The sequence below is a fragment of the Lissotriton vulgaris genome, chromosome 10 (assembly GCF_964263255.1).
Source record: "Lissotriton vulgaris chromosome 10, aLisVul1.2, whole genome shotgun sequence".
In the NCBI taxonomy this organism is placed as follows: Eukaryota; Metazoa; Chordata; class Amphibia; order Caudata; family Salamandridae; genus Lissotriton; species Lissotriton vulgaris.
Window position 1 is genome coordinate 1062816372 of NC_141698.1, and position 20647 is coordinate 1062837018.

General features: G+C 47.0%; 1 protein-coding gene across 1 annotated transcript in view; it reads right to left on the bottom strand.

Annotated features, from left to right (window-relative positions):
* Positions 1-19858, bottom strand: part of ZCWPW2 (zinc finger CW-type and PWWP domain containing 2) — a 778017-nt gene extending 758159 nt beyond the window's left edge. Inside the window, exon 1 of the mRNA XM_086939915.1 lies at positions 19572-19858. Within this exon, the coding sequence (XP_086796041.1) occupies positions 19572-19858 (287 nt within the window). The remainder of the gene's footprint in view (positions 1-19571) is intronic.
* Between the last annotated feature and the right edge of the window lie 789 nt (positions 19859-20647).

Consider the following 20647-nt stretch of genomic DNA (forward strand, 5'->3'; position numbering starts at 1 on the left):
TATTGGTCCCATTACCTTCATAATCCTCATTCGATGTGAGGAGGGTGTTAAACATTTATCTGGACAAGACTAAGGACTTGAGAAAGTCCAAAAAATGATTTAATAACTATGGTTTTTTACAGATATCAATTGCCACTACAAAACAATCCTTAAATATATGGATAGTCTCTGGCATAATCCTCCAATACCAGAAAGCCATCAAAGCGTTACCTAAAAACAAAGATCCATTCGACCAGAGGTAAAGCAGCTACTGCTTCATTACTCAGAAATATTTTAATTTCTGTGATATGCAAGGCAGCAACTTCAATGTGTGATTTAAGGTTTCTATATGTATTTTCAATGTTTAATGTTATGTACAATGCAGGCTTGGTTGTATTGTAATATTCTCACTGTTTGTGTGAAATAAATGCAGTGCATGGTGCAAATACAGGGACTTGAAGGTAGGCTAATTTGTTTTGTGCCACTAATAAAATGTGTGCTTGGATTGCAATGTTTCTTCTTACGCTTCACACACTTAGAGAAGAAAAGGTTTCACTGTATGGTGCACGTGCTGCTTATGAATGATGTAACTTAGATACGACTACAAGGATAAGAGGACACTGGGTGCTCTGTCTTGTTGAAAGTAGGGAGATAATAACAGTGAGCATTCGCATATATTGTGAAACAGGAGCATTGTTCAAATATCCTGTGTAATGATGTAGGAAATCATTGTGAGCCGGCCTGTTGTAGCTCCATATAACACTATACATAGAAGGTATACAAGATACCAGTATTATTGTGGGGGTCAGACACACGCACCATTTACTGGAGGGAATACTGAAATATGGCATTCCACCTTCAGCTCTGATTGTGCAGTAAGCAAAACAAGGAGGCTTTAAGTGACTTGGCATACTATAATGAATGAATGAATCCATCATTTATACAGTGCACCTATCACTCCCAGGGGAGCATCCTGGTGCTAGGGGAAAGAGAAAAAATAGAGGTCATGACAGTTAGTGAAAAGAAGCGAGAAATAATAACAACAGGACAAGGCCTTCAGTGGAGTTACTGAATTAGTGAATGACACAAAGAGTCAGAGGCCATGAAGAGCCAACTCTTCAGTAGTTTTCCTGAAAAGGGATTCAGAATCAACGTGAATCAACTGCATGGGAAGATGATTCCAGGCCTTAGTCCCTAAGAAAGCAAAGGATCGGCCTCCTTTAGTCTTAAGTCTAAAAGTTGGAGGTTTAGGAAGGTTAGCAAATGACGATCTCAGAATCTGAAAGGTAGTGTAATGAGTGTCTAGCAGTTAGTTACTTTGGTCCTATGCCTCTATAGGCTCTGAAGGTGAGGAAAATTATTTTAAACAGGACTCTCTTGTGTATTGGAAGGCAATGGAGGGTTTTAGGGGCTGCTGAGGCTGATGAACGACGTGGCAGATTTAGCAGTAGCCAAGTGGCTGTGTGTTGTACTACATGTAGTTTGTGAAGGGTTAGTTGGTGGTACCTGCATATAGAATATTACAATAGTCCAATCTGAACATAACCAATGTGAATGCCATTGTTTTTATTGCTGAAAGAGGAGGGTAGTCAAATATTTCTTTTTGTGATTTTATTTCATTAAAACACATTCCTGCAACTGCCAAAGCTTGTGGGCAGAATGATAAGGATGAATCAACTTTCACGCCCAGGATTTTTACTACCTCCACATGATTAGGCGGAGGGGGCTAAATTAGGCCAATATAACTTACGGTCAAATGTGTTGTCCTTGCCTAATAGCATGCTTTCTGTCTTATCGGTGTTGCATTTTAGGTGGTTGGTTTGCATCCACCGTATGACCTCAGTTAGACACTGTTTAAAATCCATCTCAGAGCCAATGGACGTTTTATCCAGGATAAGCTGTGTATCGTCAGCATACAAAGTTGTTTCAATTCCAAAAGAGGAGATCAATAAGATAAGAGGGGACCATATAAATATATTTATATATTTATATATATTGACATATATATATATATATATATATTCAATACACCTCCTCGATTGAGGAATTGAGTACGCACTCACAAAGTTCTTCGTTTCCCAAAGTTTTATTCGCAGTTATTTCCAGCATACAAGCAAATAGTTCCGACGCGTCAGAACTATTTGCTTGTATGCTGGAAATAACTGCGAATAAAACTTTGGGAAACGAAGAACTTTGTGAGTGCGTACTCAATTCCTCAATCGAGGAGGTGTGTTGAATAAATTAAAGTGCGGCTCTGCTGAGGAGTACGGCACCGGAGACGGGAGCGCCAGGGGTCTGCAATTGAGAGCCGAATCGGTGGAGATATATATATATTCAATGAAAAAACCATAGGTTTTAGCCCATATATAGTTAGGGATTAGCATTTTCAAAACCTTATTTTACTCGCATAAAACCATTGAAATTCGCATATATAGTTAGATGCGCTAACTATATATCGCGCACCCGCAATCCACTGCTGATGATGTCACATATTACATCATTCATGACATGCTCAGTGACATCACTGATGACATCACTGATGACATCTCAAATGACATCACTGATGACATCACTGATGACAACATCCAGTGACTGTATGTTTCTGTAAAGTTAAAATATGTCTTACATATTGAAGAATGAGTGGATGTATAAGTGTCTGGATGAAGGATTTAGTAGGTGCATGACTGACTGTATGAGAGAGTGATTAAATGTGTCTCACTGAGTGCATGGGTTAGTGACTAAACTGTCTTAATTTGTGCATCATTATATCTGTTGTTCTATGAACTGCTGCATGTGTTGATCAGTAGCTAAATGAGTAACTATATGGGTTATTGATTGGTTGCCGAAGTATTTGTATGGGAGACTGAGTGTGTGTGTGGGTGGCTGGAAGGTGTATGACTCTGTGTATAGATGTGTGAGCAGTTGATTTACTAGATGTATGGGTTCAAAAGTGCATGTGGAAATAGCTGTATGGGTGGTTGACTGTGTGCATGAGTGTATTGGTGAGTGAATGGATATCTCAGTGCTACATGTCAAAGTAAGTACATATGTAAAACACAGTACATGTGAGAGTTGACATATATAAATAACTGTGCATAAGAGCCAGTGAATGTGTGAGTGGCTGTATGGATCATTGTGAACTTGTATCAGGGATTGTATAAGAGAGTAAATATGTGTTAGTATAGGTCTGAATAAGTAAGGTGTGTATAACTGTATAGTAGAGGAAATGGAGGTGTGATTGATTCTTTGCATGACTGACTAGGTGTGTGAGTAACTCCATGGATGAGTGACAGTCTGTGAGTTTTTGTTTACACTGAGTGTATCTAAGGTTATATTAGAGTCTGAAGAGGTTCATCGTATTATCACATGAATGATGTCATTAGTGATGTGCTCAGTAATGTCAAATGAGATGTCAAATGAGATGTCATCAGTGATGTCATTTGAGATGTCATCAGTGATGTCATCAGTGATGTCATTTGAGATGTCATCAGTGATGTCATTTGAGATGTCATCAGTGATGTCATCAGTGATGTCACTGAGCATGTCATGAATGATGTAATATGTGACATCTTCAGCAGTGGATTGCGGCTGCGCGATATATAGTTAGCGCTTCTAACTATATATGCGAATTTCAATGGTTTTATGCGAGTAAAATAAGGTTTTGAAAATGCTAATCCCTAACTATATATGGGCTAAAACCTATGGTTTTTTCATTGAATTTCAATGGTTTTTTAATAAAAAATATCAAAAGCTGTCAAATGTCAAGTACGTGATAGGTAAAAACATTTTCGTGTTCATGCACGCGGATGTGCTTTAAACGCTGCCCCCCCCTCTTTTCTCTTAGAAGTACTCTCTCTTTGCAGATAGTGAAGGGTAGTTAACGCAGGCCTTTGCCCCCGTTGTAATCCGTCGTGCCTGCTTGTCTCTCCATTTGATTGATTGTTATCCAAGAATTTATTCTCTTTGGTTCATTCTCTATTTACTAACAAGCACAAAGCCGCAATACTCTGTTTAGTCTTTGCCGATAGTGAAAAATCGTGTCCGGCGGAACTTTTTGCCTTTTGATGACTCTTCCATTCTGGACCTTATCCCACAATCCGTTTGACCTGAAGACACGCTGTAGTGGGGCGCCCCTTTACCGTTTCAGTTGCCATTCCGCCCGCTTTTGCTACACTGTGCCTCTTCCGCCATTCAGCTGTTTACTGCCCGCTCTTGCGACTACAGCGTCTCGCTCACCATGTAGTTGACTTGCACCCGCTCTTGCGATGCAACTATAGGCGGCTGCCATAGGACTCTCAAAATGGCGGCCGCCTCTTCAGATTTGGGCGTGGTCCACTAAAATGGCCATGGGACACCTTGGAACTCGGACGCTTGTCTGCTAGGGCTTGGGCCCCATTCTCGAAAGCGTCCACTGAGCCTTGAAGATTCGACAAAAGTCTTGGGGGCCCCCGACTCCCGCAGGCTTCTGGTGGGGAGCGGCTGCCATGATTGCTCGTGGAATGGCCACGACTGAGATACGAGATGGTGGTGCTCTCATGCTAACGCCAGCTTCAGTCTGAAACATCCAGAAACACTGTAGACTACCAATTCGATCAGTTCCGGTAGCGCCCCAACGTGACCCGGTAGGGAAGAACTTGCCCTCCCCTCTTTGACTGATGGTTCTTGTTGCCTGTCCCTTCTGTTGTCATTTAACAGAACTTTTTAGACTGCTGAAAGGGGTTGTGTTCCGACCGCTGGTTGGTGGAGACATTTTGACTATATTCTGGACCTACGTTGTCGGGTAATGCGTTATATGACACGCCACGTTAGCGCACCCGGAAGTACTCCAGTGCGCGAAGCGCAGCTTCCCGGAAGGGATCCGGGGCGCGGCGCGCAGCGCGTTACGTAAGCATAACAGGTCATGTGACTTGTTAATAAAACTTTTCATTGGTTCATTTTACTTTTGTTATACTAATGATGAAAGGCTTGGTCATATGACCTAAAAATTACGCTTTTTATTGCTTTCAAACATTATTTTTTCTTAAACATATATGTTATAATGTTCCAGGCTAATGTATTTTCCCGGAAAATTTACAACTGTCCTGCAAGTAAAATATATTCCTTTTTCTAGCAAAAGGGCGTTTCTTCGTCCCATGACGGAGCCGTTGAGCAAAAGATGCTCGGCCTGCTGTCTTAGTCGCCGATACGCCCGAATATCAGATTCTTATCGATCACTTTATGTTGCAGGAGTAAAAATCACAACAGCCCTTGACCATTTATCTTTACTGCGTTCCTGCGTATTATACCTTTTATCCGTCATGTAATTGGACTGCTTTATTTCACTTGCCTTTTACTGATTCGAAAACAGTGACTAAAATTAAAAACTTTACCAATGTAAATACTACTACCATGTTTTGTTTTAAAAACCTTTATTGTGAAAATGTCAGTATACAAATACGGGCCTATAACCACGTGGGCCGGCCACGGAGCAAACTGGAATCGTATATGATGAGGAGACATTTACACTGTAGAGGAACGCAACGAGCGGGCCATTAGGTTGCAAGAACTAAGGTGTCTAACAGTTGCGGAATCGGTGGACGTACATTTTGTAATTAAAATACGACAGGGCCACTTACAATAAAATTATCTAGATATACATTTGCGGGCAAGTACCATGCGTGACGTTAATTCGAACTTTCAATAGTACAGTAATCAATAACACATCAGAACTTAATATCAATAAGGATGTCGAAATATTCAATCAATTCTCATTCCCGCCCGCCATGTGCTTCAAAACTGCATACGTATCTCGTGATATCAAGGTTGTGCAACCAGTACACAACAAGGAGGTACGAGTCCCATTTATACCGGCGCCATTTTGGGCGAGGCCGGGCAGGTCCAGGATATAGTCAAAATATCTCCACCAACCAGCGGTCGGACCAGAACCCCTTTCGGCAGTCAAAAAAGGTTCAGTTAAATGACAACAGAAGACATAGGCAACAAGACCAACAGTCAAAAGAGGGGAGGGCAAGATCCAAAGCCATTGTTCTACAAACTCTCAAGCAGACTTGGATGGAAAAATCCTGAAGAATGTACAAACTGAAAACCATTTTTTGTCTGTATAGCATCACCAGCAACGCTTGAGTCAGCTTTGTGTGAAGCCGCCATTTTGATTCAATCAATAGCGTCCCCCTGCACACATTCAGGGACCTGGTCGTGTCTAAAGGTTAAACGGATTGTGGGACAAGATGCAGAAAGGAAAAGGAAAAAAGTTACGCCGGACCATGGAACTTTCGGCGCAGCATTGTAGGATGGCCACACCAGTGCGGCAACTTGCTGGACACCACCTCGGTGCCATCCGGATCTCGGCGCGTTGTGCTGCCTTCGGCCTATTCGCACATCGGTCCGCTACTGACGCCGCCTCACGTGCCAACGGATTTTCTACGCTTTTTATAGCAGCGCGTAACGTAAGCATAACAGGTCATGTGACTTCTTTATAAAACTTTTCATTGGTTCATTTTACTTTTGGTTTCCTAATGATGGAAGGCTTGATCATATGACCTAAAAATATCACTTTTCATTGGATTAAAACAATTTTTTTTCCCAAACGATGAAAGCCCCACCTTGTTTCTAGATGTTTCAGACTAAAGCTGGCGTCAGCCTGAGAGCACCACCATCTCGTGGCTCCGTCGTGGTCATTCCGCGAGCAATCATGGCAGCCGCTCCCCACCGGAAGCCTGCAGGAGTCGGGAGCCCCCAAGACTTTTGTAAAATCTTCAAGGCTCAGGGGACGTCCGAGTTCCAAGGTGTCCCAGGGCCATGTTAGTGGACCAGGCCCAAATCCGAAGAGCCGTCCGCCATTGTAAGACTCCTGTGGCAGCCGCCTATCGCTGCACCGCAAGAGTGGGCGCAACTCAACTACATGGTGAGCGAGACGCTGAAGCCGCAAGAGCGGGCGAGAAACAGCTGAATGGCGGATGAGGCACAGTGTAGCAAAAGCGGGCGGAATGGCAACTGAAACGGTAAAGGGGCGCCCCAGTACAGCCGACGAGCCTCCACCTGGGGAGACCCGTTCACGCCGCCTCCCATACCCCCCCCCCCGGGGCGCCCCACGCCGTTTTTCAGAGCAGCATTGTAGGATGCCAAAACCAGTGTGACAACTTACTGGACATCACTTGGATGCCATCCACATCTCAGCGCGTTCTGCTGCCTTGGGACTATTCGCACAACAGACCGCTACTGACGAGGCCTCCCCGCGCACCCCCCGGGACGCCCCACGCCGTTTTTCGGAGCTGCATTGTAGGATACCAAAAACCAGTGCGGCACCCAGGTAACATCACCTGGGTGCCCTCCAGAACTCAGCACGTTGTGCTGCCTTGGGACTATTCGCACAAAACACAGCTACTGACCATTGTTGCTTCTTTTTTCAAAAAAATGTTTAAATGTATTTACTGTTTTTGTTGCGTTCTATATATTTAAAAGTTATTATAGTGTTATAATCCTACTTTGTTGGAGTACTATATATTTATAATGTGACACATAATTGTAAAAACTTTGATGTACAAAGAGGCATCCCTGGAATCATCCGCTTCAGGCTCGGTCCCACACACCCTCACAGTGAGAATCCCCTCCCCAAGCACAATACAGGATGGTTATCAGATAGTAGGAACGCGTGTGGTGTGACAGATCTACTGTAACTCCTTTGAAGAGGGGTGATTCTCTACAGCTGGGGCCATAAACTACATCTGCAGGGCTAGGTGATAGCCTGGGACCGGCCTGAACAATCGGACACAGAGGAAGAAGAGTGTCAGAGGGTGCGGTAGTGAATAGGGTGAAAGGGTGGTGTCGGGCGGGCACAGGGTGTGATTCTCAGGGAAGAGCAGCGCACATGGGAGGAGGTTTCTGGCCCATGCATGAGAGAGAGAGCGGGGGTGACCAGTGCGTGGGGGAGATGCTTGCGAGGGTGAGGAGCCATGCTGAGGATCGGCGGCGTGCAGAGAGTGGGTCTGGTCAAGGCATCTAAAATGGCTGCCGTGCTCAACAAAAGTGTGGCATTGCAAAAAAGACAAGATGGCGCAGGCAATGTTTATCAATAAGGATTAATTTATAACAATTATTTAAAACAAAATATTTACTCGCAGTGACAAAATGGCGGTCAACACTTCCTGATTTCCATCGAATCGAACGTTAACAGACGTCCCGCAACAACAAAAAAACGCTCACGCACAGCCGCTGGAAGACATGTATCAACATATATGAGCCTCCTCAGCCACCCTCAGAAAACATAGGGGGTCAGGATACGTCTCCCGTGCCCCCTTATACCTAGTAATTTAATGAAATCGAAACACAAAATGGCGAATTCACGTTTCGCTACCAGTTTGCGAACCGAGAAGCGCTTCTACCTCGAAAAATCAAATTTGTATTATTTGCCCCACGGGACCCTTTAATAACCCCAACATCATTCCTAGGGGGTCAAAAGAGGTCTACCTAGCCCCCTTTCATTAAATTCCCCCTTCGTTTTTCTCCTCTTGTGTCTCGATCCTACCGACAGACAAGATGGCGGCCGCACCGGACTGTTTAGAATGTTGACAGACACCAGAGAACCAATCAGCTTCGCTACGCAAAGCTCCGTTACGCGAAAAGTACGCGATCTGGGACGCTGTCACAGATATACCTGTTTTTTAAACGTTAATTTCTCAAAATCCACTGGAGCACATATATTGAGACCCAGCAAAGGCACATCGGGCTAACAGTCCCTATAATTTTGCCAAGTTTCGTGCAAATCCATTCAGCCGTTAATTTGCGAACCGAGAAACGCTTCTACCGTGAAAAATCTCATTTTTTTAATTTTCCCCACTGGACCCTTTAATAACCCCAACATCATTCCTAGGGGGTCAAGAGGGGTCTACCTTGCCCCCTTTCATTAAATTCCCCCTTCGTTTTTCACCTCTTCTTGTCTCTCGATCCCACCGAGAGACAAGATGGCGGCCGCTCCGGACTGTTTAGAATGTTGACAGACACCGGAGAGCCAATCAGCATCGCTTCGCAAAGCTCCGTGACGCGAAAAGTACGCGATCTGGAGCGCTACCCGGGACGCTGTCACAGATATATAAATTTTTTAAAACGTTAATTTCTCAAAATCCACTGGAGCACATATATTGAGACCCAGCAAAGGCACATCGGGCTAACAGTCCCTACAATTTTGCCAAGTTTCGTGCAAATCCATTCAGCCGTTCGAGCTAAAAGTGAGGCCAAACGCCCTATGGAAATTAACATGGAAAAAACGCGTTTTGGGACCCCCCTTCTTTCTCGGCCCCCCCTTGACGAAACCCCCCCAAATTTTCAAGGGCTGCTCAGAAACAAAATGTGCCATTTTCCTGAAAATTTCAGCCGATTCCGTCCACATACGCCAAAGTTATTAGACATAGAATTTTCAAAAGTCCCATAGGAAAAAATCCTAACTATATATACCTACTGGCTATCGCCAGTAGGTAATATATATATATATATCGACACATCGATATATATTATATTATATAAAACAACGCACAGCTGAGCAATGAGCCCTGCAGCACTCTTGAAAATAATTTAGAAGGCTGGTTATATTTCGGTAGGTTTCAGACTAATAGAATAGAGATGTGTGGTTGTTGGAAAGTGGGTTATTGGCAGGGGCAAAAGGTAAGTCTGCCACTGGCAATAAGGCCACTAACACATGGTAGGACTCAGCACAAGTCTTAGTAAACCGTTCCCATGCTCAACCCTTGGTAGCCTGGCTGCGAGCAGGCAGGCTTAACTTCAAAAGCAGGTATGTAAAGGATTTAAAAACACCAATTCAGTAAATAATTAAGACACAACGCATAATAAAAATCCAATATCAATTTAAAATAACAGGAAATATTTTTATCTTTAAAATGAAACCAAGTTGACAAAAATCCAATGTAGGGAACCGAAGATATGAATTTTTAAAGATTTAGCAAAATATAGCACTTAGAAGATTATAGCACCATAATGGGATACCTGCTCGGGATAGACTGGGCCAAAGTCAAAGTTTCAGGCCGGGCGCTATGGAGCACTGAGCGGCTACAGCTTGCGGCAGGTCCCAGTCTCAGTTTCTATCTTCGCACTTAGAAACTTTTCTGGAGCTTTTCTTCACGAGGGCCTTCAAAGCTACCAGCCAGTCCGGATCCGGTGAGGGTTCGCCGGCTTCAGTTTTCTTCTAGTCCCGGTCAAACTCTGGAAGTTGGATCGATGGAGCTTTTAGCGGGATAACCCTTGGTTGCTGGGCCGGCTCGCGGTTGAAGGCAGGCGGCCTGGCTGACCAGGTTGAGCCGGTCCCTCTATGGAGTTTTTTTTCAACGATGCCCCAAAGTTCTCCAAACTTCTTGAACTTCTTCCTGAAGTTCCTCAAGTGGTCCCAAAGTGTCTCGAACTCACTCCAACAGTCTGGAAGCTCCAAGATGGTCCTTGAAAATTGAGGACTTTAGTTCCCACAATCCACCGGTACAAAACCCCTACAAATCCACTGGTAGTTCTCCAAGGTGTAGATTTAGTTGGTGATGTTCCAGATGAGCTCTTTAAACCAGTAGCTTTCAGGGAGCCCACTCTTTAGTTCTTTTTAGCAAGATAATCCACAGGGCTTTAGTTTCAGATGGTGCTGTCTTCAGAGGTCAGGCCTTAGAAATCTTTGCACAGCAAAACCTTTCAACAGGGCACTTCTTGCTTCAGTACGTTTCAAGCAGCAGATCTGGAGGGCTCTGCCCCTCTCAGATACTTAATCCAAGTTCTCTGGGTCAAGCAGGGTGTCAATTTTGACCAATGGGAGCAGGGTAACTCCTCCAATATATGACCACATCCTGTAGAGTGTGGCATTATTTTGTCCCAGAGTATATCAAATCTTCCAAATTCATAATGGCTGATTTTCCAGCAAGGAGGTAAGAGCTGTCTAAACACACCCCTAGGATGGCTAATTTACTTAGACTCTCCCCCTGCATCTGTTCATACCTTCCTTAATCCTACCATCTGCCTAAGGTGGAAAACTCAGAGTTGTAAATTACACTGTTCTCTGCTCTCCTCTTTGAAGAACATAGTTTACGTCTCCTCCCCCTGGCCTGGCATTCCTATGGAACAGCACACTGCCCTGCCAGCAAAGCAGGTTAACCCCAGGGGCTCTTTATCACCACTTCAAGGGAGCCTGGCTAATCCACTTAACTCTGACCAATCAAGGCAGACCACTGGAAGGCTGAATTTGGACTTACAAACAAGAAAGTCTTATAACTTCATGTATGTACACTGTAGGAGAAATTCAACAGTATGATATTGTTGGATTTATTAATACCATTCTGGGAAGTCTTAGAGTGGCATTTCTAGCCCTCTCCTATCAAGAGTTATTAATCAATAACTTCCTACCATGTTAACCTATGTAACAGGGGATTTGCAATGGGAACAATGACTTGGGCCTTTTTTCCAGCACCAGGACTTACAAAAACATATTTTATAATCATATATCTAGAGGAACCTCAACCCATGTGCAACTAGGGGAGACATTAGGGGTTCTGAATCTGTAGAAATATTGCAGATTCTCCCTCCACAGTGCTCTTAGCATTAAAGTCGAATTTGAGCAGCACTTTACCACAATGTGAGGAGTTAAATGTAAAATTTCACCTAACCCAGGGCATATAAAGCTCATTTTATAAGGGTGTGCCTTATACATATCTGACCGCCTACCCCTGGGACACCTAGGGGAGACAATGGGGGTTCTTAATATGCCAAAACATTGTAGGTTGTCCATTTTTGAGCATTTCAAACCCCAAAGTTGAGTTTGGGCACAATTTATTTTTTAAGCAGTCCTGGCACCCAGGGCTGCTTTTAAACTGACCTCAAGCTTCCGCAGTGTATACATGCAAGTAAAAAAAGAGCTGCTGGCCTCTCAACTGCCATTCCCTAGGGTAGTAGGGACTTCTAGGTAGTTTCAATCCCCCTGCCCTATTATAAACTAGGGACGTATAGGGTAGGGCATGCCAATCACAGAGGTACCGCACCATACCATAGTGTACCTAGTGTATGTAGGTGTTTTAACTGTATTCTAATGTGTCCCTTTCAGCATAGCAGTAGCCCTGGGCCTGGTCAGGCAGAGCCCAGAGTCAGTCAGTCAGTTACCACCAGTATCAGTCAGCAAAATTTTGGGCGGTGCCCAGGGCACAGGATTTTCTTTTTTTTTTTTTTAAATATATTTTTATTGCAGGAATTAGCCAAAGTTACATGATAGATCAGCGACATAACTTCAGTGGAGAAGAAAAACAACATGTCCCCCATGAGGAAACACCTTCTTTACACAGCCATTCAGCCCACAACCCAAGGGTCGGGCGGCGTCCGCTATAACGTCGCATATGGGGGTCCGGCATATTGCTGAGGTTGATCCAGATAATCGAGCGATCTTCGTCTGCTTTTCTAAATCATCCTAAAAGGAAGAAAAACCCCCAACACCCAACCAACCCAACCCCTCCCCCCGACCAACCCCGCCATCAGTGTGGTGTATGTGTGAGAAGATCTCGTGGAAAGAGACCTTAAGTAATTGCGTAGAGATCAGTGTTATGGGCACTTAGCGGGACTCAGGTCGTGCTGCGTCATCACTCTCGGAATCGCTGGAAGCGCTGTAATCTCGCAGGGCCTGCACTAACGTCTCCCATTCCAATGCAACCTCCAGCGCTCTCTCATTCTGCTGTCGCCTCGCCAGCTGGTATCGCAGGGTGCTCTCCCCCGTGGCCCACTTAAGGAGTTCGTTGTGCCATTTAGCTCCCGTTGGACCAACTCGTGCCTTCCAATGCCTGGTTATCTCCCTTTTCGCGAGAATGAGCCCCAGGTCAATAAATTTACTAGAGATTTTGTTTTTAGGGGTATGAGGGAACCAGTGTAGGATCCCCACCGCCGCGTCAAAAGTCAGGGCTCTCCCAGTGACCCCATTGAGGGTGTCCTCTATTAGGAGCCAGTAGGAGGACAGCGCTGGGCAGGACCACAGCATATGTATGAGGTCCGCCGCGGGTGCTCGGCATCTAGGACAAGCCGCCGTGTCTGTGGCGAAGTATTGTTGGATTTTCGCCGGAGTCAGGTAGGCCCTGTGAAGTATATAAAAGTGAACCAATTGAAACCGGGCGTGGCGCGTGCCCTTCCAGGCTCAACGAATTAGTTGTGCCCACGTCGTTTCCGGTATTTCTTTCCCTATGTCGGCTTCTCAGCGGTTCCGCAGTACGTCAAGCGGGGGCAGACCCTCATTAATTAATCTATTATATAAACACGTGACCGCCTTGACCGTCCCCGAGGACATCATAACATATTGGCAAACCGGTGATATCGGTGGCTCCTCCATACCCCTCTTCCAGTGCATCTGAATTGCTCTAATTATAGCTGTATGAAGGAGGAAGTCGCCTCGGGGAACGTCAAAGCGGTCCAGAATCTCCTGGAAGGGCAGTAACACCCCATCTTCATAAAGATCTCCCACTAACTGCAACCCCATATCTTCCCACTGCCTTAATTGCGACCAGTCTCCGCCGTGCGGTAAGGCAGTCAACATCCCCAATGGAATCTCCGGAGCATATGGGAGTTTCAGCTCCCCCCGGGCGTGGGCGCGATTCCAGCACAGCCGTATAGTCCGTTCCTCGAGCGTAAGGTCTTGCAGAGCTAAGCGCTGGCGTAAAGCAATATAGGAGATAACGTGTCTGGGCATTCCCCTGCCTCTCCCCTCCTCCGGGCCTCGGAACTCTCTCGCTACCTCCTGGGTGAAGGTTTGCAATTGAGCCGCTAAATAGTATTTTTCGAAATCCGGCACCGCAAGGCCGCCCTCCGATTTTGGTCTCATCAGGGTCTTGAGTGCCACCCTTCGGCGGCCTGACCCCCAGAGGAACCCCACCACCATAGATCTCAAGAGCCGGAAGGTGGCCGGCGGAACCCAAATCGGGAGCGCTCTAAAATAATATATCAGCCGGGGTAATGCCACCATTTTCAGCAGTGCTATACGCCCAGCCACCGAAAGCGGCAAGGTGGCCCAGAAGTCCATACTGCCTCGCAGCGCGCGAATACAGCGGGCTATGTTGCCGTCCAAAAGATCGGCAGGGTCATGGTACACATATACCCCCAGGTACTTGAGGCAGCTAGGTTCCCATCTAATTTCTCTAGCGGTGTCGGGTCTGGGCTCCCCCTTTCGAACCGGGAATAGGCAAGTCTTGGCCCAATTCACGTTAAGGCCCGAGATCTCTCTGAATGCCGTGAGAGCCTCTTCAGCCCCATCCAGAGCATTACTCGAGTCCTCAAGGAAGAGCAGCAGGTCATCGGCATACAGAGAGATGTATTGCTGTCCTGATAAGGTCCGTAGCCCACCGAAGTAGGCTCCAGTCCGGACCGATAACGCTAGTGGCTCCACCGCGAGCGCGAAGAGCAGAGGGGATAACGAGCATCCTTGTCTTGTGCCTCGTTCTACTGGGTATTGTTGAGAGACCAGCGGGCCCGCCCTCACCCTGGCCGCCGCCGAGGCATAAAGTACCAAGGTCCATCTGACAAATCCCTCCCCCAGGCCGAAACGCAGTAGTACCCTACATAAATATTCCCATTCCAGGCTGTCAAAGGCCTTTTCCAGGTCAACCGAAAGGACCAAGGGGCACGGGGCCTCCGTGTGTGGTTCCTCCAGTAGACGGAATAAGCGACGAATATTCATGGTTGTATTGCGTTTAGGGATAAATCCTGCCTGATCTTCATGTACTAAGGAACGCATGTGCCCCAACAGTCTCGACGCCAATATGCTGCTCAGAATCTTATAATGTACCGTTAGCATTGATAACGGTCAATAGAACGCCGGGTCATCGGACTCCCTACCAGGTTTGAGGAGGGGGACTACCAAGGCTTCACACATCGAGCCGGGGAGGCGTCCCAAGCGTTTTGCTTCCTTGTAGACTACTAATAGTCGGGGTGCCAAGAGATCCACGTAGGTGGAGTAGAATTCGACCGGGAGCCCATCGAGGCCCGGGGTTTTGTTTCGCGCCATCCCTTTTATGGCGCTACGGATTTCCCCAATTTCTATATCTGTACCCAAGGCCTTCGCTATGTCAGGTTCCAGTGCGGGGATCTCCAAGGACTGTAAGTAATCGTCGATCAGGGTGGGATCATGGGTCAGTCTACTACGATATAGCCTTTCATAGTAGCGCAAGTAGCAATCGAGTATCTCCGGTTGGGTATGCACCTCAAGTCCCTCCGCGGTGCGCATGGACACCGTCGGGGAGGCCCGACGCATGGGGTTGGCCAACCAAGCTAAGAGCGCGTCCGACTTGTCCCCTTCCGTGAGCGATCTGGTGACATAGGCTTTATAATCAAAACATCGCAATCGTTCTACCTCCGCCGCCACTGCCTCTCTCGCTGCAGCGGTGCGTTCCTGAAGTTCTGGATGGCCGGGGCGGCGAAGCTCCATCTCGCGGAGCTTCCGGTCCGCGTTGGCCAGGTCATCAAGGATGACACATGGCATTCCCACTTTCTTGGATATACAATAGCCCCTGACCACCACCTTAAAAGCATCCCACTCCGAGGCCCTCGACCCATCAGTGCCCCCATTGGACGCAAAATAGTCAGTAATTTTATCCTCCAGGTCTGCCTTGAAGACTATATCCTCCAATATCTCGGGGCGCAGTTTCCAAGTGGGTACGCTGGGGACCCCGGGAAACCATCTGAGATCCACTAACTGAGGGTTGTGATCCGAGATGGTCCTAGCCAAATATTCAGATCGCACAGTCGCGGACACCAATTCCGTCGACTCCAGAAACCCATCCAGTCTTACATGTAATTCGTGCATACCAGAGAAGTACGAATAATCTCTAGTATGGGGGTGTTGCGCACGCCAAATGTCCGTCAGCCCCCATTGAGCCTGCCATTCCTTCCTGCCTTTAGCTACCCGTCGGACCGGGGAGTCCGGAAGGGGGGGGTGTGAACGATCGATGTCAACATCCACCACCGAGTTAAAATCTCCTCCCAGCAGGAGGGTCCCCGACAGGAAATGGGCCAAGGAGCCCGACAACCCGGACAGGAAGGCGAGCTGGTCCACGTTAGGCGCATAAATGCAACAAATATTCAGGGCCCTACCCCCCAATGTGCCAGAGATAGCCACGTAGCGACCCTCCGGATCCACCACGGATTTGGAAACCTATAGGGGTATCCCAGCTCTTATCCAGATCAACACCCCTCTCGCATAAGCTGAATATGTGGTGTAGTAAACCTGCCCTCTCCATCTACGCTGTAGCGCCGCCCCTTCCGCCTTAGTAAGATGTGTCTCCTGTAGCAACGCTATCTGCACCCCTCTACGCACCAGATAAGCGTGAATTTTGTGCCGTCTGGACATAGTGTGAAGGCCCCGCACATTCCAAGTGGCGCATTTTACATTAGTGATCTCAGCCATTGTCCCAAATTGTCACATCCAGGTTCCCCCAGCAATGCTCAGTCATGAATCGTTCAATGTTCGATACAACACCAATGGCGGCCTCCCCCCCCAAAAACAACAAAACTTCCCCCTGAACCAAACCCCCTCCCACCCACCCCAGAATAGGACCCAAATAGCACCATCCAGTTCCCATCCAAACTGTACCCTCAGTAAACTCCCTTCCCCCAACTAATCCTACGGTAGCCACCGTAGGTGTGCCTTAAGGGCCGAGTGCGGGCCAGGCGCCAGCAACGTGCCACCGAGTCTCAGGCTGCCGAGACTAGACCGAGCACCAAATCATAAGTATCAGGCAAAGCAAGGCCCCCCAATCCCACCGGTGATTCATGGTCTAGCAACAACTCCCACGATCTCCTCGCCCCCGCCACATTCCCACACCCAAATGGAGTTAGCTCACCCGAGTTCATCCCTGCCCATCCAGCATGCCCTCTGCCGAGTCTGGAGTAACCACTGGTAAATTTACACTATCAGTCTCCGAGTCCTCAGTGTCCGAGTGGGCCCCCTCTCCGCCAGGTTCCGATTCTTCGACGATGGGACCGCCTTGGGAGCCAGATAAGTTGGAAACCATTTCCAACACTCCCCGCCGCTCAGCCAAAGTCTCTACCGTCGAGGGCTTGCCCGGCTTGCCGCGGCGGCTCCGAAGTCTTTTGGATCGCCGCTGCTGTCCCGGCTCCGACCTCGCCTGGAAGGAGGACCCGAAGCCATCTTTGCCAGCCCTGTACAGTTCAAACCAGTTGCAAACGTCCTCCGGGGTTTCGAAAAAATGAGTCGTATCATCATGGATGATGCGGAGTCTCGCTGGAAAGAGGAGGGAGTACTGTATACCCTCGCTCCGCAGCTCACGTTTGACCGCTAGGAAGGAGGTCCGCTTACGTTGGGTCTCAAAGGTATAGTCCGGGAAAATGTTCACTTGGCTGTTCTCCACCTGGTATGGGCCATTGTGCCTGGCGGCATTGAGGAGCAGATCCCTGTCTCGGAAGTGCAGTAGTCGTGCCACCACCGGGCGCGGGGAGCGGCCCTGTTGAGGAGGTCTGGCCGGTACCCTGTGTGCTCGCTCCAGGGTATAGAAGGAGGACAGACCCTCCGGCGCCACTACAGTACGGAGCCAAGACTCTAGATAGGTCACCATGTCGCCATTTTCGATTTTTTCCGGTAGGCCCACTACACGAATATTGTTCCTCCTATTACGCCCTTCAGCGTCCTCCGCCCGTCTTTCCAAGTCACCGATCCGGGTCAGGGCATCCTTCATCGCAGCGGCCAGAGTCTTTTGCGCCGGCTCTAGGACCTTCACCGAGCTCTCTACCTCTTTGACTCTGTCCGAGAGCTTACCATGGTCCGCCCTGAGGAGGCCCAGGCTCGTCGCGACCTGGGCGATATCTTGTTGTAGGGCCGATCGCGTATCTGCGATCGCCTCCAGGATCCTATCGAATTGTTGCTGTAGGTGAGGGCCTCCAGAACTCTCCGGGTCCTGTCGATCGTCCTTGTCTAGTGCCTCCGTGTCCGAGGCGGCCGGAGTGGTCCCTTTAGGTCCTCTTGGTTTCCCCATGGCGGACACGCCCTGCAGTATGAAACTCGGCAGGCGACCCACCAAATATGGGCGTTGGCTGTTGATCTCCCGGGGATCTGCCGCGGTTTCCAACGCAGTGGCGCTGAGTTCTGCCACCACTCCGATCTCTCGGGGTTGAACCACCGCTGAGTCCCCGGAGGCCACTAGGGGAGGAGTGGGGGCGATCACCGCCAATCGACGTGGATCCGTCGGGTCAAGTGAGGCCTCGGACTGCAGTCACCAATACGGCCGGGTCTCCCACAGGGCAATGTTGTAGTGTCGCCTATAAAGTTCCTCGGGCCTGATGATTACAGGATCTCAGCGGAGTGCAGCTGACCGTCTCAGATGGCTTCGCTTTTCCGGCCAAGACCTCCGGCCACCGGGGTCCACTCGACACCGAAAAATCGGCAAGCAATCTTCCGGGGGCGTCTACGGTGTCCGGACACTCCCAGATCGTCGGGTGGCTTGTCGTCTCTTCGAAAGAGGAGACGAGGAGAAGGCACGTGCAGAGCGCAGGCTCTTCCGGGCCGAGGGTCTCGGCAAGTCTATCGAGCAGGTCCGGGCGCCATCTTGAGCTCTGCTCCCTCCGCAACTTCGCTTTTCAACAAGAACAGTCGATTTTCGAGTTTACTCAGGTGCCTCACCAAGTCGGCTTCAACTCGATCTTCGATTTGTGGGGATCGGGGCGCCCAAAAACCCTCGGAATTCAGGATAAATGTGGGCTCAGTCTCGGAGCCAAGCTCTCAGGCGACCATCGCCATCGGCGTCCAAGCCACGCCCCAGGTGCCCAGGGCACAGGATGACTGTGCAACAGTGATGAAATATGATTTGGGTTCATTTAACCTTTGCACCACTTTGTATAATAACTACTGGGGTTTTTATAAAATGAGCAATCATTTGAATGAACATGATTTTGTGGATGAATAGTGTGTAAGAAATGATCATTTTGTGTAAAGTACCAACTATTATGTGTGCATGCTGATGTCAGGATGTAGTAGAGAGGCTCAATACATACCACCTGAAGATAAGTGATTCTCAGGCTTGTCGTCTGACTCCTAACACTTCTACTTACCAGAACATAATTCTGTTAGATAAGAGTGACAGACACCTGCCAGTTCTCATTTTCTCTGAAAAGCTTACAGTTTTCTATTGGGCCTTAGGAGTCCTACTGCTGTAATAGATCATTTTGGGGTTATAGGACATGGCATTCAGAAAAGTATACAAGGGCATTTCCAAACTTTTGAGCATGCCCCTAAAGTCTACTTTTCAGAGGACACAAATATTATGTGCATTGCATATCCTTGAACATCCGCACATTCACAAGATACATCTTTCATGGGTAATTTGGGTAAGCAAAAGATACCTAGATATATTTGGATTTCTGCATGCATGACATAGATGCTTCTTTTTGAACAGCACGTAAATATTGAATTCTGTTTGGATTAAATAATTTTGAATTGCTCACTATGAATTGAAGCACAGCTGTTTCCACAGGGTAGATTTAAGAAGCTGTACAGAGAAAATCAAGATACTTTTTTTTCTTGTTTGGTTCTCAATACTTAACTTTTTCTAAAACAGACTTGAAAGAGAATTTCTTACCTTGGCCAAGTAACAATCTTCACCAACACCAGACTTCCCACAGGAAGTTTTGAATAGATAATCTTCAATCCACTTTTCTTAAATTGGCAATCATCTGGACAATATTGTTCTGGGGCAGAACACTTATTAAACCATGGGTCAGTATTCATGTAGCAGTACCATGGTTTACTATGGTCAACACATGCAGCAACCTCTTTTGACATCAACCTCCATTTTAGGCATGCTTCATCCTCACACTGAAACCACACTTTGTCCAGATAAAAGTTACTATCTTCTAAACGTTTCATGGCAAAATCTTCTTGTTTAAACACCTTCCAAAATTCCAATGTGTTGTTATTCTAAATGAAAACCAAAGTACAAACAGACATTACTGAAAAGAAACATAGAAGTTGATGCTAAATATGACCACCAGACCAATATAGGATAAATATTCTGCCCAATTCTCAACAGGTTCTATATTATTTACAGATGCTTTTTTCTCTGCAATGCTGCTCCTGTATGTCAGTATGTCTAATTGGGACTAGTTCTCTATTAAAACATTTAATGAATTCTCCTTATACCAAAGGAATGGTTTCTTACCTGTAATTCCAATTCCCTCTTGGGAATCTCCATTGAAGTCATAAGCAGTGAACAGTCCCGCCAACGTGTAGAGATCCCGGAGCGCATTTTCATAATATGTGTTCTTAAGTGTGGATGTGCGCCTTTCTTCAGGAAGGCCTGTAGAGGCATTTAAGACAAGAACATTGTGCAGCTCATAAGGCTATAATGGCCAATGTCATTAATATTACATTTAAAATAGGGTAATGAATCCCTATATGTATACTTACATATCAGCATACAAGGTCACGTGTCAATAAGGATTTAAGGCCTTCCAATTATGTGCATTTTGATGTGGCTCACCTGTGAACAAGGCTGCGCAGGACAGCCGAAACACATCAGGAAAGGAATGTTGCCAGTTTGTTTGAAATGAAATAAATGACGGTGTTCTGCAGATTTGGCCTTTGATACTCTTTTCCTTATATATATATCCCCTTCACAAACCTGTTTTAAAGGGAGTAAGGTGAATGAAAAGAGGA